A 21,258-nucleotide genomic window follows, 5' to 3' on the forward strand; every position below is an offset into this window, starting at 1 on the left:
TTACACACTACACATGCAATAACTTCCATTTTTCGCGAATTCAATTTTGTAAAAATAATTGTAGTTTTGTAAGTTAAATTCAACGCCTTTAAGTCATTTATCGCATAGAATTATCGACTATTGTGTCTAAATGACGTTATATCCGAGAAAAATCAAAGAAACGAGAGAAAACAAAGGAATATTGGCAGAGAGGAAGAGAAAGCAAGCGGAGGTCATATTTATAACTTTTTGACGTGGTTTCTGTGTTTTCCCACATGATAAACTTGAAAATCTGACCTGCTACATTGTTCGTTGGAATAAATAGAAAGAAGGATGGGGAAGCCAAAGAAAGGAAGCAAAAAGAAAGATGTTGATTGGTAAGTGTGGCTAGCAAGTTTCATTTTCTGTCACGTGTTACAGGGTGATCATATTTTTAATTGATACGTTTAATATCAATTAAAACAATAAATTATTCTACAGCACCTTCCAAGCTCTTAAGTAAAAGGAAAGCAGAGCATTATTAGACATGTGATAGGCAAATTCGATAATCAGTGAAATTTGATCCACATCTCGGCAGAATTTCTGTTGCATCACTGGTCAAAATTAGTCACATGGTATACACATGTGTTGGGTTAGTAACATGGTGGCTTAAGGGTAAATACACTGAACTCCAGATTGAACAGTCCAGCTTCAGGCACCAGCTGGGTTCTTGAACAAGACGCTTCAATCTCAGTGCCTCTCCACTCAGGAGTACAAATGGATACCAGTGAATTGTTAGGGTAACCTGGTAACCAGGATTGGACTAACATTGCTGATAAGATATATGAACATGTAACTATATATACCCAGGCATAACTTATCGATGATCAATGGCATCAATTGGTAATCGATGGGTAATCTGTTGATTAGTCATTAATTATTAGCGATGATCAATGAGTAATCGATGAGTAATCGAAGCCCCAAAATTTTGTGGCCTATCGAATACTCATCGATGATATCAATTACTTATTGATGTAATTGATTACCTATTGATGTTATTGATTACCTATTGATGTTATTGATTACTCATCAGCTATTACACCATGCACAAAAGACACAGTTCTTTTTTTCTTGTACCAATATTTTTCTTTATAACTGGCATTCCTGTTGACGAAATTACGCCTTCACAAAAGGTCAAATGATCTTCTGGCATGTCAAGACGTGAAGTGCTAATCACAAATAGAGATGATTCTTAATTGTGCAATATTTCACTTTACCCAACTCTTTATTAATAACAAAACAACTTACAGGAGCCAACCAGTCTGAAAATGAAACTTGCAAGTAGGCTGACAAGAATCGACTACAGAATACGTGGTTATAGATTTTGTTCGGTGGATGTTTGTCAGTCAAGTAAAACTGCATCGGCTTAGGAAAACAGCCGTTACAAGCAGTTACATTACGCACCTGAATGAGATGATATCGATGAGTAATGAATGAAATCAATGACTAATCAATGCAATCAGTAATTAATCGGTGACCAAACATTTTGTGGCCTATCGATTAATCATCAATTACTCATTGATCATTGGCAATAATCGATGACTAATCAACTGATTACCTATCGATTACCTATTGTTTACTCATTGATTTCATTGATGTCCTCAATTAGTTATGCCTGGATGTAATGGCAAGATATATGTCTGTCAAAAATCAATTATGAATAAAAACCGAGCTGGAACAAATTGCAGTCCACTAGGCTACGGGTGTGGTGCGTGTACTTGTCTGATTTGAGATGCATGTTTTGCCTTCCTTTGCCCTCAGAAGGGCCTTGCTCATTAAAAGGCTAAACCTTTTTAAACTGCCTTTACTCTGACCAGGGAGGATGATGTTATGAATGACCTTGAGTCATTGAAGGATGGTGAACAAGATAAAGAAAATGCTACAAGTGAATCTAAGGTGAGAACATGTGGCAACACACTGTACTACTCCATAGTCGATCAGTCCCAATGCAATTATCAGCATGAGGTTAAGTTTGATTCGGTGAAAACTTCTATGTTTGAGCTTGATCTTATCAAAGGAACTGAAAAATGCTTCATGACATAAACCTGTTCTATGCAATATGTTCTAGATACACTGTGTGCAGTCTAGAGCCTGGTTCACACTTGTGAGATAAGCACAATTTTAAGCACCAAGAAACACTAGTGAACAGTGAGGTGAAACAAACACAAGAAAAATAAACTTTTTCCTTTTTGTTGTGCTTGCGCTTATGCTTATTTCACTTGTGTTATGCTTATTTCACAAGTGGGATCTGGCATGAAATAAGCACAACACAAGATTTTGGCGGCTGATGTGACTCCTATCATGCAGTGTTCATCAGAATTTCTAAATTACTGCATTTCCGTATGTTGTCTTGTGCTTGTGCTCATCCCAAGTGTGAACATCTCTGTGGTTATGCTTGCACTTATGCTTTTGTTTATCTCACAAATGTGATCCAGGCTTAATTTGTGCCTTGGGAAGTTCTCATCTATTTATGATTTAAATATTAATTTACTTACATTGCACCTTAAAACAGGGTAATAAATCTGCTGGTGGTAGATTTCAAGGTCTTGATATTGAAGGTCATGGCCTGGCAGAAGATGATGGAGATGATGACACAACAGAAATGGTCACAAGTGCAAAGAAGAACAAAAAGGAAAAGAAAAAGAAACAAGCTGAAGCTGCAACAGATACAACAGAAACAGTCGAAACTGAAAGAACTGCTGGCAATGACAACAATGATGAAAAAAATGGAGATAATACATTAGAAACAAATGACAAGGAGATTTTAGATGAACCTAATGTCGCAGCCTCAAAAAAATCCAAAAAGAAAAAGAAGGATAAGAAAGATTTTGATTTTGATTTGGATATGGAGGATGAGTCTGGGGATGAAAAAGTGAAGCCGGCTAAAAAACCAGACAGTGCAGCAAAGAAAATTGAAGAATTGCCCGATGAATCAGAAACTATAGTCAAAACAGCAGCACAGAAACGAGCCGAAAAGAAAGAGAGAGAGAAAAAGAAGAAAGAAGCTGAAAAAGCAAAGGCGAAAGCTAAAGCTAAGAAGGATGAAACCAAAGTAGATACCAAGGAAGGCGATAGGACAGAAGAAGGAAACAATGAAATAGAATTGCCTGTAGATAAAGAAAGAGAGGATGTTGCAGGATCAGGTACATTGCACATTAATATAGATTTGTTTAATACTAAGTCAACATACCCTTTTAATAAGTCCCAGTTAGAAATATGAACAGGCGATTTTCTGAGATGCTTTTTCTTTTTTTTTTTTCACCCCCCTCCCATTTTTTCCACTCACTGTTCATCACTCTTGTACAAGTTTTTGCACTGCTCTCTAACATAACAGAAAGCCTAGAGCAAGCTACATACATGTAACTGAATTTCCACTTTCACTTTCTTTAAGACTTATAATTCATTAAAGGGTTTGCTTTTTACACCTGATTGGATTTTATGAGCAAACTTGAAAGACTCAGGTTATTCTATTTTTTATTGAGACATTAAACTACAATTTAATTGTACAGTCATACAGTCCTAGGAACAAGTACCAGTTGATGGCGACAACACTTCTCCGAGAAGTGACTGACCCCGTGGTTTTCATCCAGAAGTTGCTAGGCAACATGACGTATTTATACACGCAACGGCTTTCAGAGTACTTAAATGAGCGATCGCACCAGTTTTTGATTGGATGAAATAATTTGGAAATTCTTCGATTGCTTCAAGCAAGATTTGCCAAAGCTGGCACTGTATTTCCCCGACTGCATAAACAATTTTTTTATTTGAATGTAAATTTGAATGAAAATTATTTTCAAAGGAGATTTAGTTGATGCCGATGCTAGTAAGCCTGCTGTAGATGACCTTGATGACAAGGGTGAGGACCAGGAGGGAGAAGAGGAAGGAGATGAAAAAGACAAAAAGAAGAAGAAAAAGAAGAAGAAAGGAGAAAAAGAAGAGAAGAAAGTCAAAAAGCCTAACAAAGCATTAGTAAAACAGATGCAGCAGCAGCTTGAACAGCTGAAGTTGGAAGAGGAAAGACGGAGACAGGAGGAGGAAGAAAAACAGAGAGCTTTGGAGGAGGCTGAAAACAGGAGACTTGAGAAGGTAATTATATTATTTCCTGTAGTTACCGTATCCAGGGGGGACACCTGAGGACAGGAACCAAGGAGTTGGGGGGAGGGGACTCTATGAGAGATGGAAGTAGGAAGGGCAGGAACTGGAAGAAAAAAGAGAAAACTTTGTAACATTGTGTAATATTTGGCAAAACAAAAGGTGCTAAGAGGAGGGAACCACTAAGGAAAGGGGCAGGGACCAAGAGTCAAAGGCAGGGAAGATTAGAATTTTAGACCCTCTGCCCCTCCCCCTCTATCCAGCCCAAGCTACAGTAAAGCTACATGTACCACTCAAGGCCACTTTCTCTAGTGAATTTTAAGTGTTTTATGCTGGAAAGGTAAATTGTTGGGAAATACATGTAGTACATTATTGTGCATGGTGCATATCTTGCCATTACTGACATTTAAATTACAAATATTGGGTGAGTGAGTTCCCTACCACTTGTTTTGACTGTTATTGAAAATATTTTATTGCAGATAAGACTTGAGCAAGAGAGAAAGGACAAGAAAAAGCAGAAAGAAAAGGTATCAATGTTCTTCTTACTGTTGGCAACCTTTAAATACCATGAGAAATCCACATTTACATTTGCACTTTTACCTTACACTAGTAACCCTTGGAGTAGAAAGCCCTTAGCTTACCCTACAAGATGACATAAGTTTTGTTGGCTGTGACATCATATGATCATTAGAGCCGCCATCTTTGATTTGCCATCTTGGATTTCACCCCCAGGGGGGGGGGGGGGGGGTACTCCGGCTTGTAAATGACGGGGATGATCGAAGGATTTTTTTGGGTTTGAAATTTTCGATTCCGGGATTTTTTGGGTTGGAATATTTGGCAAGTATTTTTTGGGGTGACTTGATTTAAATAGGGGATTTTTTTGGGTATTAAAAACGAACTTAAGCGCCTTGGCGTATTTATGGTATGATGAACAAACAAACACGAGCGTTCAATTTTTTATGGTTTTCTTTGTGTTATATTATTGCCCCTCCTGGCAATTTAGGGGTAATATTTGACAAGGGATTTTTTGGGAGTTTTTTTGGTCCAGGGATTTTTTTGGGTAATGTCGGAAGACTTAGAGATTTTTGGGTCCTGAGTTTTGCCTCCATTCGATCATCCCCGTCATTTACAAGCCGGAGTACCCCCCTGGGATTTCACCATTTCTTAGAAAGTCAGAAAAAAACGGAAATTGATGCAAAATCAGGCCAGAATGCTTATGGAATGTAAAATTAAACAACTCATACTCTTATGTTTAAAAAAAAAACTGGAAAAAGTAAAGAAAAATCTTAAAATTACATGTGCCCTGTAGACGTGGAGTCACTTGATCAGGCAGGTTGTGCTGAATACTGTTTAGGCACAAAATGCTCTAGCAAGTGTTTGGTGTAGTTTCATTGTATAAATGAATGATTTCAGGAGAGAAAAGAGAGACTGAAGAAGGAAGGAAAGTTGCTCACCAAGACTCAAAAAGAACAGCGAGCCAGGACTCAAGCTATGTTGGATTCCATGAAAAAGCAAGGTATGATAGTGCTTCTCATGCTTACATGAGCAAGGTTTTTTAAAACTGAAATTTTTATGCATTCAAGTGTAGCCACCATGCAAAAGTATGGTCTCAAGGGAGTAGTGGAAAGTGGTTGTGAATTTGAATGACTTTGAATCTCTTTTGTAGGTCTGATTGAGATCCCTGCACTTAATCAACAAGAGCAAGATGGAGTTAGAAGGCCAGTTAGATATGGTACCAAGAAACCCAAGAAACAACAGCAACAGCAGCAACAACAACAACAACAACAACAAGACCAGGAAGAAACAGAGCAACCCGAGGGAACAGCTGAAGATCAAAGTGAGAAAGCTATATGTTTTTAGTTTTTGGATAATAACAATATTTGATAATTATACTATACTATCTGACTAATTTATTGACTTTACACATTGTGCCATTGATAGAAAGCGGTTAGTAATAAATGAACTGGAATGCTTTGTGTGGCACATAGAATTGAATTGAACTGAATTTTTTAAAAAGCATAGTTGTAAGTACAGAAAAAAATATAAAAGCAGCAGTCTCCCACTGTTGTGAAAAATCCCAGGCAGTGCAATACATTAGAGTTCATCCCCAGTTCAAACTTTTAAAAAATTATGTGTGCAGACCTATATTGATATATGTACTCATGTGTTAATGTGGATGTCATCTAATTCTGTAAACAGCAGCTACTTCTGAAGCGGCAACTGCTGAAGGAGAAGACAAGAAATCTGATGGTAACAAAAACTAAGTTCTCTGAAAATATTATGGAGTTATGAAATCTTTGCACAGTACAAGAAAAAAAATGTTTTAATTAGTTATTTCCATTAAAGATCAGGACGCAGAAGACGTAGAAGATGAAGAACAAGAAGAAGACAAAGAAGACGAGGTGAAAGAAGAAGACGAGGTATTGTAAAGTGCCAAAACTACGCCTTTAGTGATTTTTATGCTACCCGGGGGTTATTTTTAGAAAATGCTATGCTGGAGCCAGCTTACCTGTTGTGAAAGTTACACATGTCATCATCATCATTACTGCTCACACCTGCCGCTGTACATAATGCTGCATTCTGTCCCCAAGCCACTCCATCCCAGTTGCTAGTTTACATTTTCATCCCCGTGTAGCTGTTGTAGGTTGAATTGGTTTTCAGGTTAAATCTGTTTCCAACCTACAGGTTAATACTTTTACAATGACATAAAACAATTTCAATTCATTAAAAAGAAATCCCTATAAATGAATTGAAATTTTTTTAAGTGATTAAAAGAGTGTTCTCTTCAAGTTGAAAAAGATTAACCCAGGTTGGAAACAGATTTTATCTGAAAACCAATTTGTCCTACTATTTTCATAGCCACTGGTCGATTACTGTCGGTCATCGGACATTGTCCGATCAAATATGCCAAAATGTCCTGCCAATTTTGCAATATGTTCGGACATGATGTCTGAGAACTTATGTGACTACATCTTGAAATTTTTTTAACGTGATTGATTTGAAATATGAATTGATGTCAGACCAATTTTCTAATATGTCCATTCAAAATAAAAGTTTGGAAGGACACATGTCCTTTTAAGTAAGAAAAATTATTTCCAGCACTGTTTTCATAGCCACTGGTCAATTTAAATCCTTGAATATTATGCAATCTTTTTGGAAACTTTTCAGTGATCACTTGCTCTTTGAAAAAGTGAATAAAACATACATGTGATTTTCTCCTTGTACTCCAAATAATTTGATGGCGCATCTGTAGTTTAAGTGTAAAGAAAGTTACAAGTAATTAAGCATTTTTTACAGGGTCACTCCACCAGTTTTACAATTACGACTGTTATCAGCAGAGACCTGAAGTGTGATTAGTGGTTTGAACAAAATGTCATTAAAGAAACAGATGGATATGTTTAAAAAAGTATTGAGATGGAAAGAAAGAGACTCAAATTGCTCTGTTTTTTTTTTTTTTTTAGGTTAAGGATTCTTGGGATGTTGATTCTGATGAAGAGCATGAAGACAAAACAACAGTCAAAGGTACTGTATTTTCTCAAATAATAGCTGGCCCTCTACTGATCACCAACCTTTGGTGAAAATATTTGAAATAAAAAAACACCTCCCTTTTATGGTCGTACCTTAATGTGAGCGCTATCATCACCATCGCCATCATCATCATCATCATCTATCTTTAACCTTAATTTTGAGTCACTGCTTGTTAATTTTAATTAACAATTACCTTATTATAGGAAATTAATGTTTGTGTTAATTAAGGTATTTGAAATTAACGCGACTTAAATTAACGCGAATTGAAGGAAAAAATTACTTCCCAATATAGGAAATTAACGCGAAAGAGGGGGTAACATTTCAAAATGAAGGAAATTAACGTGACGTACACAACAGGAACAAGTTTATTTCAACACTTGTAGGCGTATAATCTTAAACGAAAACAATGTTCGTGGTACGTTTCCGACTTTGAGCGTTCTTCACAGTATCAATGATAGTGGCAGATAAAATAATGCTTTTTCCTTGGAGTCAAGAACATCTGGACTGTAACGGAAAATTGGGGCTAAAATAATGGAAATTAACGTCATGTAAATTAACGCTCCACTTAATTAACGGCGCGGAAATTAACGTTAACAAAAATTAACGCGACTTAAATTAACGCGAAAGTTTGAAATTCGCGTTAATTTCCTATAATAAGGTAACATCTTTCTATTTAATTAACATCTTCTTATTTAAAAATAGGAAGGAAGGAATGTTGTAGGATTGTTTTCAAATTATAGTACAGTACAATGTATAAAGAGCTTGAATTTCTCATGTGGAGGCATTTTGTCCCTACAGATTCTGGTGTCAAAACAGCAGAAATCAAGGTAAAACAGGGTTCATTTCTTTTCTTGTGAGTTACGCTGTTGTCATTGACCAGGAGTGGTGATGTTTCTAACGAATACAATATGCCTTTTAAAGGGGCAATATCACGGGAATTCTTTTACAATTTGATGTTTACCATGATATAATAATGAGGGTGCATGCAGTGATCAACAAAAAAGCCTTTGAACAACAAAGAAAATCATAATCCATCCTAAAAGGTGTGAATTATGGAATTAATTTAATGGTTTATAAGCCATTTTTTATCCAAGTAGGCACTGTTGAATTTTAAAACGTCTGCCAGACGTTTTCAAAGTTGTAGACCAGTACTGCATATTCGTCGGTAGCCAAACCAGCTTTGAACAATTTTCATAATTAGTACAGCACATTTTAGCAATGTCAGGCCATTATTGGTGGCTTTTTATTAATAGCAAAACCTTCATTGCATTTTCAAGTGACACTTAATCATGTGACATTGTCCCTTTAAGGTGGAAGTCAAAGCCACAGATGAAGCTGCAGAAAGTGAAGAAGAATCTGAGGAGAGCGAGGAGAGTGAAGAGGAGAGTGATTCAGAAGAAGAGGAAGAAGAAGAAAGTGAGAGTGAAGAGGAATCAGATGAGGAGGACAGCAAAACAGAAACTGTGCATGACAGAATACTGGTATACCAGTAATTATAATAAATGCGAGTTATTTGGTTTACATTATTTTTTAATACTGTAATTTCATCAAAGAGTTTTACCCGAAAAGGGTGACTTTGATTGTTGTTTTGTACTTTTCTATAAAAATTTAATGGCACAACGGAAATCGGACGGGTATATTCCTAGGTGGCACTAAAATGCATCCCCATTAGTGGAATACAGAGTTTTGCCCCCTCCAACTCCCCTTGGGAAAAATCTCAGCATAAAGGTATAACTGTAGAGCACTACTCAAATGGCTGAAACCCCATTGTGAGGATGAATGTAGATGGTGAGATGAGAATGGATTAAAATATGGACAAAATTGAAAATGTGAATTCTTGTTCACTTCTTTTTTTTTTTTGTATTTTAATTATTTTTATTAGTTTCCAAAAAATACATACAATGTTTAAGTTACAACACTATTACAAACACTACAAAAAATATAATAAAATAAAATACAATATTTTAATTAATAATTATTTGTTCCCTTCTTGTTGTTTTAGAAAAGACGAGTGAGAGCAGAAGCTAACCGAACCACAGACAATCTGCGATCTCCAGTTATCTGTGTGCTGGGTCATGTGGACACAGGAAAAACAAAGATTTTAGACAAGGTATATCTGCATTGCTAAATGTTAATTTTTGGTTTTAACTGTGTACAAATTAACTAGCAAGTGCTGTTTTGTGTCAAGATCATTTTTTTCGTGAATGAATGGACGGACAGACGGTGAATGAATGAATGAACGAACGATGTGAAATTCTCTTTGTTAATCCAAAATTGATGAAATTTCTAAAGGTGTTTTTATCATGGAGATGCATAATTCATCTGAACAACCTTGGGCGAGATTTTAGTGCGTCTAATTACGCGTCTGATCTCAGTATAAAGTTGGACACAAGGCCGATTATCTCATTAGTGCATCTTGAAATATGAAATTAGATATAAACTTGGTTAAGATGAATATTCCATTTGCTTGTATGAAGACTAATGGGTCAGCATGATTATGCGTCTCAGCATAAAGATGAGTGTAGACGGATTACGCATCAAAACAAACTGTCTGATTTTTACATCTTGAAAGTCTAGACGTAGTCTGGACAGATTATTATGGGTCTCGAGTGTTATAACGTTCAATGATGTCTGGTCAATGATTTCTTATTCAATAATTATTTTTTGCAGATACGTCACACTCATGTTCAAGACGGAGAAGCTGGTGGCATTACTCAGCAGATTGGTGCCACTATGGTTCCTGTTGATGCTATCAGAGAACAGACTAAGATGATCAAAGATGTAAGTCTCATACTGTTGGCAAATTTCTTGAAATCTGTGCGACAGAGGCCTGTGTCATATAGCTGTTTCCTAGCAGGTGTATTACAGAAAGGGAATGGTTTTCCTTTTTTTGTACAACTTCATGTAGGTAACTTGCTTTGTCTGTGCTTTGTTTCAGTTTCAAGATTTTGACATCAAGCTGCCTGGTCTTCTTATTATTGATACACCTGGACATGAATCTTTCAGGTTAGCTGCATACAGTAATTGAGTTGTAACATAAGTGATGAAAGAAAAAAAAATTAAAAATTAACTTTTAGACTGGGGCAAATGTGCGCTCTGATTGGCCGAAATATTTCGTAAAAGAAATAGAAAATGAAAAACATTTTTCGTGTTTTTGTTTGACAACAAGATTCCATGCATGTTCCATAAAATTTCTATCGCGTGACATTTGGCGAGTGTGCAGCCTGAATAAAGTATTACGTACATGTATCTTTATGCCTACTTTTTTTACGCATCTGTACGGCAAAAAAATTGGAAAGTCATTCAGTATTTCTTAGCTACGAGACACAACACGGATCTTGTATGAGTTACGACATCAATATGGACTTTTTCGTGTCTAGTTTCAGATGTCTCTTGAGTGGGAGAAGAATTACATGTAAGATTGCGTGAAAAGAAACATTTATTTACAAAGGCTAATAGAAGAATACCTCTTGTTATTAACTTGACAGTAATTTGCGGTCCCGCGGGTCATCCTTATGTGACATGGCTATTTTGGTGGTGGACATTATGCACGGCTTAGAGCCACAGACTATTGAGTCACTAAACCTGCTAAAGAAACGAAAGACTCCCTTCATAGTGGCTTTGAACAAGGTCTGTAACTTTTCCTTGTCAAATGAACACGCTTGGTTTTTTCTATTCACAGTTTTGTACATGTAGCCCATAAAAGAAGTCAGGATCTGTTCGGAGCCTTGTGGCTTAAACGACCGGTGCCTAATTCTGCTATATTGCGTCTACCTCCTGGATAAAAATTCATTGCAGGATCTGGATGCCCACAGCAATTTGTCAGGTGTACCAATTTATATTCCTTGACTTGACAGAAAGAGGAACTAGGAGGGTTGAGTGCCTTTTAAAAGAACACAATGGCCCCAGTCAGCGTTTGAACGTTGGCCGCCCTATCCGGGGTCCAACGCGCTAGCCATTAGGGCACTGTGCCCCGGTAAAGCGCAGTTAATGTATATGGCGTTTATATGACATACCTAAAAGCTGTGTTTGTTTGTAGGTTGACAGACTGTTTGAGTGGAAGCGAGGTCCCAATTCAGGCATCGTTGACACGATCAAGAAACAGAAGAAGAACACCAAACAGGAATTTGATGAACGAGTACAGATTGTTGTGAAAGAATTCGCTGAACAGGTTTGTTGAGCACGCTAGTACATACTAGAGAGTACACCATTTAAGCGGAGAAAACCTTTTGGACGTGTTGCTGAGCAAGTTGTCATTCCAAGTTGCATTAATAACGATTGAAGTTTGGTTTTGACATATTCATTCCCACGTTATTTCGGCTGTCTTTGTTAACAAGGCCTTTGTTTCTTTCCTTAGGCTTTGAATGCAGCTCTTTTCTACAACAATCCCGACGCCCGATCGTATGTATCACTCGTGCCCACATCTGCTCACACTGGAGATGGAATGGGTGACCTCATCTCACAAGTGGTGAAACTCACTCAAACAAGACTTTCACAAAGACTGTCTTTCTCTGAGGAAATGCAGAGCATGGTGCTAGAGGTAAGAGCTAACCTGCTAAGCCCAATCGGTTTATATAGAAAAGGTCTAGTCCCACAGTCAAAATCAGAGGAGCCACAGCATTAAATGATAATTTTTTTTTTTTTACTCCCCCCTGGGTGAGATGTTAGTCTATCACAGGTTTATAGCCCTAGCATTCTGTCAGGCTGCCCCGTTAGATCTCTGCGGTACCCAATTATACTCCTGGATGGAGAAAGGCACCGTGAGAGTAAAGTATCTTGTCCAATAGACCTTTTTATATCTATTTGTTATTCTTTTGTGCTTGTTCTAATCTGCCCTTCAAGCCTCGTCAGCATGTACAAAATACGAAAACATTTGAACTCCAAAATGAGGTCTAAAAAACAATAGAATATTTAAAAACAGCATGAAAAAGGTCTATTAGTAGTAACACTACACAAAGACTTTGGTCAGGGCTCGAACCGGGACATTTCGATCTGGAATCCACACTCACTGCTTTAATGCATAGCCTTACTTACAGCACCCAAGAAAATTCTCATCTCTCGTTCCTTTTTTAGGTCAAATCATTGCCTGGCCTTGGAACTACAATAGATGTGATCCTTATAAATGGTAAACTGAAGGAAGGTGACACAGTGGTTGTGGCTGGAATTGACGGCCCTATTGTGACGCAGATAAGGGCCCTACTCACGCCTCAGCCCCTCAAGGAACTAAGGGTCAAGAACCAGTATATCAACCATAAAGAACTTCTTGCAGCTCAGGGAGTCAAAATCGCCGCTAAGGACCTGGAAAAAGCCCTGGCTGGTATACCACTGTTTGTAGCTCAGCAACCAGACGAGGTGGACTACTGGAAGGTGAGTCACACTGTATTTGCTGCCACAAGGATTCATGTTTTGTGATGATGTACGCGTGAAGCTAATCACGTATGTGAACGTCTGTGTTAAGCGAATGCTTTTGCTTTAAAATCCTTGGAACGAACGCAAAAATAACCAGCGATCGAGCGCAAAGTTCGCTCGCTATTTTTGCGTTCGTTCCACGGATTATAAAGCAAAAAGACTGCTCGCAGTCTAAGCCAATGTGTGCGAAAGTACGATGTTGAAAGTAGGGCATTGGCGAGTTCTTTTTCTTTTATGAACAGAATTTTTTTCACACGAAAACCATGGAAAAATAGATTATAAAGAAATTCGTAGTGAAATTCCGATTTTTCAAACACTTGATATTTCACAGCTCCCGATAACTCGAACAAAGGTCGATTCCCTTGGATTTGCTTCACCAAGTCGAACACTGCCACCCCCCTCCCCCCCCCCCCGATTTCTCGAACTCCCGGATTCTCAAACTCCCGGATTCTCAAACCAATTTTCGTGTTTTCTGGAGGTTAGAAAAATCGGGATTCCACTCTATACCCTTTGTGCAGAGACAGTTTTTTGACAAATTATTATTTTAGTCTGACGGGTGGAGAATAGGCCTTTCTCGATTATGCTAGCATTTTTTCGGCATTTTTTGGGAAAACGAGCATTTTTTTCGTTTTTTCTTCAAAAAAGAATTGCTAGTTTTTTCTGTCATTTTTCATGACTGTGATCCAGATTTTCAGCACTCAGAACTCAAAAGGATAAATAATCCTAAAGTTTCACAATTTTGATTACACAATTTGATTGTTTTCTGTCTGTTTCGACTGTTTGTGCGTTGTGTTACTTGTGTGTGTGTTTTTTTTTTGTTTTTTTTTATTTAAAAAAAAATAAGAATTTTTTTATATATATATTTTTATTTTTTTTTATAAACAAACAATTATTAGGTATCACCTGTTTTTGATATGAGCATATAATGCGAGAGTTTTTACGTTTTGTTTGAAATAAAACAAGGCATTTTTGGAATTCAAGTGGCATTTTTAAAGGAAATCAGGCATTATTTTAGCATTTTTTTGGCTTTTTGCGAGAATTTCTAGTAGCATTAAATGCCAGTTTTACTAGCATAATCGAGAAAGGCCTAGTGGAGAAGGCACTGAGCTTGTTAAAGCACTTGGCAAAGAGTTTCGATTCTTCTTCTCAAGTCAAAACTTCGACGAGGACGAAGAAGACTATTTAACCAGTAATTTAGCTTCTTTTATCACAGTCGATGATAATTTTCTGTACTCTGTCTCTCTCTCAACAGCAAGAAGTATCGAATATGCTGCGTGACACTCTTCAGTCCATCAAGCTGTCTGACCGTGGTGTCTATGTACAAGCCTCTACTCTGGGATCACTGGAAGCCTTGCTTGAATTCCTACGGACTTCAAAAATTCCTGTGAGTAATGACTAAGCCTGTATCACTCAGTAAAATCATTCTTTAATAGAGGGTTTTAAGCGTTTTACGGTTTGATCTGTCTGTTTTGCTTGTTTTACAGTACTCCGGCGTGAACATCGGTCCAGTCCACAAGAAGGATATCATGAAGTGCTCCACTATGTTGGAACACGACAGCCAGTAAGTCGTTTTGCTCTTTGCAGGAAACATCTGTTGTTGGAACAAATTGCCGCTAAAATTTTGGAAGTGTATTGTGTAAGCTAAGCATTTGACACTTAAAAAGGTCAAGGAAAACAGGCGGTCTTAGTTATCAGGCTTTGAATTTTCTGAGCGACACCATTTTGAGTATCGTGACGTCTCACGGTTTACCCAACTTTGTTACAACATAGCATAGAACATGGCGGCGTGTGTGGAGTAATGCTGTTAAGTATGAACGTCTGTAGGCGATGGAGGGTTTTGTTAGGATTTCTCAAAGAATTGCCGAGAAAGTGTTTTTGTCTGTACCTCGCTCACGCTTCCATGTAAGTAAGTACGAGGCAAACTAACGGCTGGCAAAGGTTCAAGTGAGTGTTCATGCAGTCAGAAATTTTTTGATTACCTTATTACAAGAAATTAACGCTTCATGAAATAAACGCGAATTTCAAAAATTCGCGTAAATTTAAGTCGCGTTAATTTTTGTTAACGTTAATTTCCGCGCCGTTAATTAGGTGGAGCGTTAATTTCCATGACCTTAATTTACATTATTTTGGCCCCAATTTCTCGATACAGTCCACACGTCTTGACTCTTAGGAAAAGGCATAATTTCATCAGGGTGGAAATCTGCCGGATCACTAAAACTGTAAAGAACGCTCGAGGCGGTCAGATTCCTTTGTGTTGAAGTAAACTTGTTCATGTTGTCTCAACAAGTTCTTTTCTCCTTTGTGTTTGTCGCGTTAATTTCCTTCATTTTGAAATGTTACCCCCTCTTTCGCGTTAATTTCCTTTATTGGGAAGCAATTTTTCCTTTAATTCGCGTTAATTTAAGTCGCGTTAATTTCAAATACCTTAATTAACACAAGCGTTAATTTCCTATAATAAGGTACTTTGCCAAAACATATTTTGCCTCTCCGTCTTTTACAAGCTTTATCTCCCCTTTACCTTATCCCTATCAATGAGCAACTAAAACGTGCCGACAGTTTTGAGCGATGGAGCTACGGCTACACATTATCTTTCTCGTGCAAAGGATTCGTGTAAAGCAAAATACATGACATCAAAATACATCACAAAACGCTTAGTACGCTGGTCTCCGGATCGAGCGGCCCAGGGGCCCGTTTCTCGAAAGCCCCGGAAACTTTTCGGGCCCGCAAAGCCATTTTAAAATATCTGTATCTTAGTAACGGAGAAGTGTATAAGCCTGAAACTTTACATGAGGGTGACTTCTGTTCAAATTAAAAATAAATGAATATAAAACAGCTCTGTGATCATAAGGGTTTGGGAGTTTGCTATGGCTTTCCGGGTGCGAAAACTTTTCGGGACCTTCGACAAACGGGCCCCAGGTTCGAGCCCTGACCGGGGCACTGCGTTGTGTTCTTGGGCAAGACATTTCACTCACATAGTGCCTCTCTTCACCCAGGTGTATAACATGGGTAATAGTGAATTCAATGCTGGGGAGTAACCCTGCGAAGGACTAGCATCCTATCCAGTAGGGAGTAGATATACTCCCAGTCGCTTAATGCTACGGAAACCGGGATAAGCTCCGGCTGTTGGGGCACTGGACTCGAACGCAGACTTAAGGCCATTGCCCCGAAATAGAACTAAACAAACAGTAGATTTTCAACCAAACTTTGTCTACTTGTGGAGTTAGACTATTCACAGTCACAACCGCGAGGGAACTGGACGCCAGCGCAAAGCGGACGAAGCGAGGGGGTGTTTTCTTTGGCTCGCTTCGCTCTCCGATTCTCTCGCTTTTTTTGCGTTGAAAAATAGAGAGGCTGTGAACAGTCTATTGTGGATTAAGGGGACTAAAATTTTGAAAAAAAAGGAGGTCCCATATTTCCAAACATAGGAATTGCTATGTTTTCGTTTTACAGAAAGAACTTGATCGCTACACAAAAAAATCTGAGTAAAAAATTGATAGGTCACCGGACACGTTTACGAGAGACGATATATTTTTCTCGCGGACTTAGCCGTATAGAAAAAAGCCGCCATTTTGTTTATGTGCGCGCGCTAATTACGCGTAAAATTCTGCGCAGTAAGGATGCGCAATGCAATACAGGGCAATGACCTTAACCTACCTTGAATACGCATTACGTGCCTATTTTTGGCCATATTTTTTGTCTGCTCTCTAAGTAGTTTCATCACGTTGCAGATTTGCCGTCATTCTGGCCTTTGATGTGCGAATAGAGAGAGAGGCACAAGAAATGGCAGACAGTTTCGGCGTGAAAGTCTTCGCTGCGGACATCATCTATCACTTGTTTGACAAATTTACAGCTTATAGAGAGGTAAGCGATTCTCACAAATTTGATCAGTCAAGTTAAGTGAATTAATGAATAAATGAATGAATAAATAGACGTACGTACATACAAACGAACTAACGAACGAATGAGCGAACGAGCGAGCGAGCGAACGAACGATAAACTTACAAACTAACGAATGAATGAACGGCGTGGTGAGCAAACAAAGCGTGGTCTTTTCGTGGCTTCTTCTTCAAATACCGGCCCTAATGGATATGGTGGTAAAATAACATGTTCTCTTTTGTGAAACGCGTTAAGTCCGCAAGCCATACCGTGACCTTTTATATTCAGTAGCTGATTGGTTAATGAAACGCCACTCTTTTAAATGTAAACATAGTGCTCTTTGAACTTGATTAACAATTTTCAATGGTATTCAATTCCTTTCGCCAGGAACTAAAACAAAAGAAGCGAGAAGAATTTAAACACATTGCAGTGTTTCCATGCAAGCTGCGAATCATGCCTCAGCACATCTTCAACTCGCGTGGCCCGATTGTTGTTGGTGTGTCTGTGGAGGCTGGTGTAGTAAAGGAGGGCACCCCTGTGACAGTCCCGAGCAAGGAGGTCAGTATTAATGTACAGACGGCATACCGACCCTATATGAAATACATCACGTAAAAAAAAAAAAACTCAAAACAAAAGCTTACGCGTAATCACTATTCTAGCTACACTAACATTTACGAAAGCTGTTCGACACTTAAAAGAAAAAAGAAAAGCAAGCGAAGACGAGGACTGACCGAACTAGAATGACCTAAATCTCTCGCCAAAAACCTATATATATTCTATGAACATCCCGTAACAACCCACGAACCTCTCAATCGTGCCGTCAGAATATTAAATTACATTTTTTAGAGTCAGTGAATTAATACCGTTCCATTGCGTGACAAAGCCTTTCTACAACGACGCAATTGTCAAGGGAAAGGAAATTTGAAGAGCGATAAGACTACAAAAAATCAGGCTTTCAACCTGTCCAAGTTGCTACATAATTTCAAAGATCTCTCGAATTCTTTCACCGCCACTAAGATGCATGTATGATTTCTTTTATGTTTACACAGTCGTAGAAACTAAACTTGGTCATGTTTGCATAGTTTTGAGAAGAGCGAACCGAATCCTTGATGAATCGGAAAAGATCGCGTTATTAAAGATAGTGTTTTTTTTATAAATGGACTTCACCCAAACGCGAATAGTGTAGTTACTGTTGAATTGTCAAGAAGACCGGTGAGAACTAGGGATCATTTTCTTCAGTCATGACCTACGCAACTCGTGAGCCCAACACTAAAAAACCGGCTTTTTACCAGGTGGGCCCCCTTTCGCCACGCCCAACCCTCCCCTCCCGCAAGGGTTAGGACCGGCAGGATTTCGTCAAAGAAGATAACCAACCAGAGGTCTTGCGAACTTAAAGGGTTAACTAAATTGTGTCTGTGTTTTGTAGTTTTTGGATATCGGGGTTGTTACTGGCATTGAAGCAAACCACAAGCCGATCTCTGAAGCTCGTAAAGGGATGGAAGTGTGCGTAAAGATCGAGTCTCCCCCCGGAGAGGCACCTAAAATGTACGGCCGGCATTTTGATCACACAGACCTCTTGGTTAGCAAGGTAAGATTGCAATGAATTTTGTTTACGGTTTCCAGCAGTTTCCAGCTCTTATACTTTGATGGATCAATACCACCACTGCTACAATAATGGTATCAAACGAACGCCCAATCATTGGTGAACGAGTTATGGTCATTGCGTTGACATAACAGGTTACCATAGCAACAGTTTAACCTGTTAAAAACGCCCTTTATTTTAGCTCTACAAAGATAGATATTGCGCAACGAGAAATTACTGTATTCCTTAGCTTACATTTGGTGCTTTTTGGCGCGTACAATTCCGTTTCAAATCTTAAAATAACCGGAAAAAAACTCGCTATGGAAGTTACTGGAGTTTCTTCTCTTTGCTTATCATCTGGTTTGTTAGAGCGGTTTTCACTTGAGTGTCGAAAGTACTTTGCGTAAATTGCTTTGGTTTTGCATTGCTACGCTTAGTGATTGGCTTTAAAATCTCGCGCCACTTTCTCAGCCAATCAGAAGTAAAACCAAAACCAATTGTGACTCGCTCGCGCACGTTTTCCCGCGCTTCGTGCCAACTACATGTATTTGCTTCGAGTTTTGATTGGTTCACTGGATTGTCTGTGACCTTTGTGATTGGCCAGAGTAATTACTTTGGTTTTGGTTTTACGACACTCAAGTGAAAACCGCTCTATCATCTGGTTTGTTACCAGCACCAACCTTTAACAACTGCTGCTACTGTTGCATAATGCGTTTTCGTTTAAAAAATGTTTAATTTTCTTTTTTCTTGATGCTTTACAGATAAGCCGAGAATCAATTGATGCTGTGAAGGAATACTTCAGAGAAGATTTACAGAAGGCTGACTGGCAGCTCATGATCGAACTGAAGAAAACTTTTGAAATAATATAAATGAACGCACAGAGTGCGCACAGAATTCCCGCGCATTGATGTAAAATGTATGTAAAATCCCCTGCGGGCATGGAACAGGCCGGATTCCCGGTATTAACAGACTTTCTGGGCTCCTCTTTTCCGGGTCTACAAGACTCTCTGTAAAAGCGACACGTGTGGTGAAGTTACTTTTTCCATTCATTGTCTGTGTTTGGATAAAATTTAAAATATGAGATCTCTCTTGTCCTCTTGTCCTCGTCTTGTTTCAAATGCTTTCTGTATATGCCCCCCCCCCCCCCAAAAAAAAAAAGAAACTTGCTTTAAATACCTTCTGGGTGACTCGTCTTGTACGAACATCATGAGCAGGTGGTGTTCTTTAGTGCACTTGATATTTAGACGTTCTACGTGTTTCGTTTTCTGTTTACCTACTGGTCTGTCGTGTGGCGTTGCGCGCTAATAGGCTGTAGCCTACGCGAGCTTGTCTAATGCTTTCTAACTTCACTGAAATGAAAAAAATGTGATATGTTTTGTAACTTGGAAGTAAACTGATACTCGGAAATAAATGCTCATCAAATTTACATCGTGTTTGTCTTTAGTTTGCTAGAATCATTAGAGGAGATTTGTTGATCTGTTCTGGAGTGACTCGTGTGTAGTGATACAGCGCCAGTTACTCCGTGGACTTGCCTCACTGGGGTACCCACGTTGGCCTATGTCATTTGGTGCATCTCCAGCTAATTTATTAATAAACCTTTTGTGCCATAAATGGAGTCATGTCGTTTTTCCCACAAACTGTGAGCGAGTATTTCTTTAGATCGTGATTGATGTTGGATACCGTAAAATTCCGTTTATGAGTCCCCCCCCCCCCCCTAACTTATAACCCTTTGGTTATAGGCCCAACTACCTGTAGACAAAAAAATACATCCGGTTATAAGCCCCCCCTCTCCGGATAAAACCGCCCCTCTGCTGGATGACAGTACTGAACAGGGCTAAATGTTGTTTTATTAGGGTTTTTGGACCTTAAAAACGTATTTCGAACAACACTGCCGTGGGTCGTTTCGAAACGTTTTTGTATTATTCGTTTATAAGTCCCCCTGGATATAAGCCCCTCCGTTTATAAACCCACCCATACGAACTTGTATAAGCCCAACGCTTATAACCGAAATCTTACGGTATAGAGAGAGCGCCTGGGTGAACGAGCTGCTCGCGGGTCAGCTTAAAAACTCGCCACCATAAGACCAGTCTGTTACAGAAGTGTAGCAGCTCTTGTATGCTCGTGAGTGTAGCAGTTGCTATTGTTTTGGGGGCTAGGGGCATTGCTCTTGTTGTTTGTTCTATTTTTCTCTCGAAGGGTAGCGAGCCATTTATGTGAGATCTTGCCAGATAAATTGCTACCCGACCAGCCGCTATCCCGCGGGACAAGGCTACCCGAGAGGAATTTTGCCTTTATATAAACATGACTTATTGTATTGTGTCTCATCACTCTTCTCAGCTTTACTCAAATACCAATGCATACACCACTTTCATAATGGCGGCCAATTTATTTATTCTTTTATATGTATGTTAATTAGCCCTACTGGCCTCGTCGGCATGTGAAAAATTCAAAAGAATTTTTACTTTAAAACGAGGCCAGTAGGGCTAATTAACATACATATAAAAGAATAAATAAATTGGCCGCCATTATGAAAGTGGTGTATGCTTGTCAGCTTGGTTTATTCAGCATTTCCTCTTTATTATTAGGGGAGGTCTATTTCAGTATCGGTCTGCAGCACATCAAATAATCTTACATCAGTGTCTTTCTTGAACATTGCCCGACACAATAAGTCGAAACGTTGCAGTGTAAAAAAACACCAACAAGGTGTAGCACAATGTTTCGATTACACCAGTTTGGTGTTAGTTAACACTGAA

The 21,258-nt window shown here is 38.6% G+C and overlaps 1 protein-coding gene across 1 annotated transcript; it reads left to right on the plus strand.

Annotated features, from left to right (window-relative positions):
- The first annotated feature begins 16 nt into the window (after positions 1-16).
- LOC144655310 (eukaryotic translation initiation factor 5B-like) lies at positions 17-19,931 on the plus strand. The gene is made up of 25 exons (XM_078515530.1): positions 17-356; positions 1,836-1,914; positions 2,531-3,161; positions 3,818-4,104; positions 4,590-4,637; positions 5,524-5,626; positions 5,777-5,947; positions 6,310-6,360; positions 6,457-6,530; positions 7,572-7,632; positions 8,437-8,465; positions 8,949-9,119; positions 9,641-9,748; positions 10,309-10,419; positions 10,577-10,644; positions 11,127-11,268; positions 11,678-11,809; positions 11,996-12,178; positions 12,712-13,005; positions 14,300-14,431; positions 14,532-14,608; positions 16,776-16,908; positions 17,311-17,481; positions 18,350-18,511; positions 19,267-19,931. The coding sequence occupies exons 1-25, from the start codon at positions 313-315 to the stop codon at positions 19,372-19,374; spliced, it is 3,570 nt and encodes a 1,189-aa protein (XP_078371656.1). The 5' UTR covers positions 17-312; the 3' UTR covers positions 19,375-19,931.
- The last annotated feature ends 1,327 nt before the right edge of the window (positions 19,932-21,258 follow it).

Source organism: Oculina patagonica, chromosome 5 (assembly GCF_052425735.1).
Source record: "Oculina patagonica isolate OP01 chromosome 5, crgOcupat, whole genome shotgun sequence".
NCBI lineage: Eukaryota > Metazoa > Cnidaria > Anthozoa > Scleractinia > Oculinidae > Oculina > Oculina patagonica.

What these genes read in the sequence shown, in the direction of transcription:
- LOC144655310 (XM_078515530.1), top strand. Translation starts at nt 313, where the DNA reads ATGGGGAAGCCAAAGAAAGGAAGCAAAAAGAAAGATGTTGATTG. An exon ending in AGAGGATGTTGCAGGATCAG is followed by an intron (nt 3,162 to 3,817) that starts GTACATTGCACA and finishes TTATTTTCAAAG; the next exon opens with GAGATTTAGTTGATGCCGAT. An exon ending in TACGGACTTCAAAAATTCCT is followed by an intron (nt 14,432 to 14,531) that starts GTGAGTAATGAC and finishes CTTGTTTTACAG; the next exon opens with TACTCCGGCGTGAACATCGG.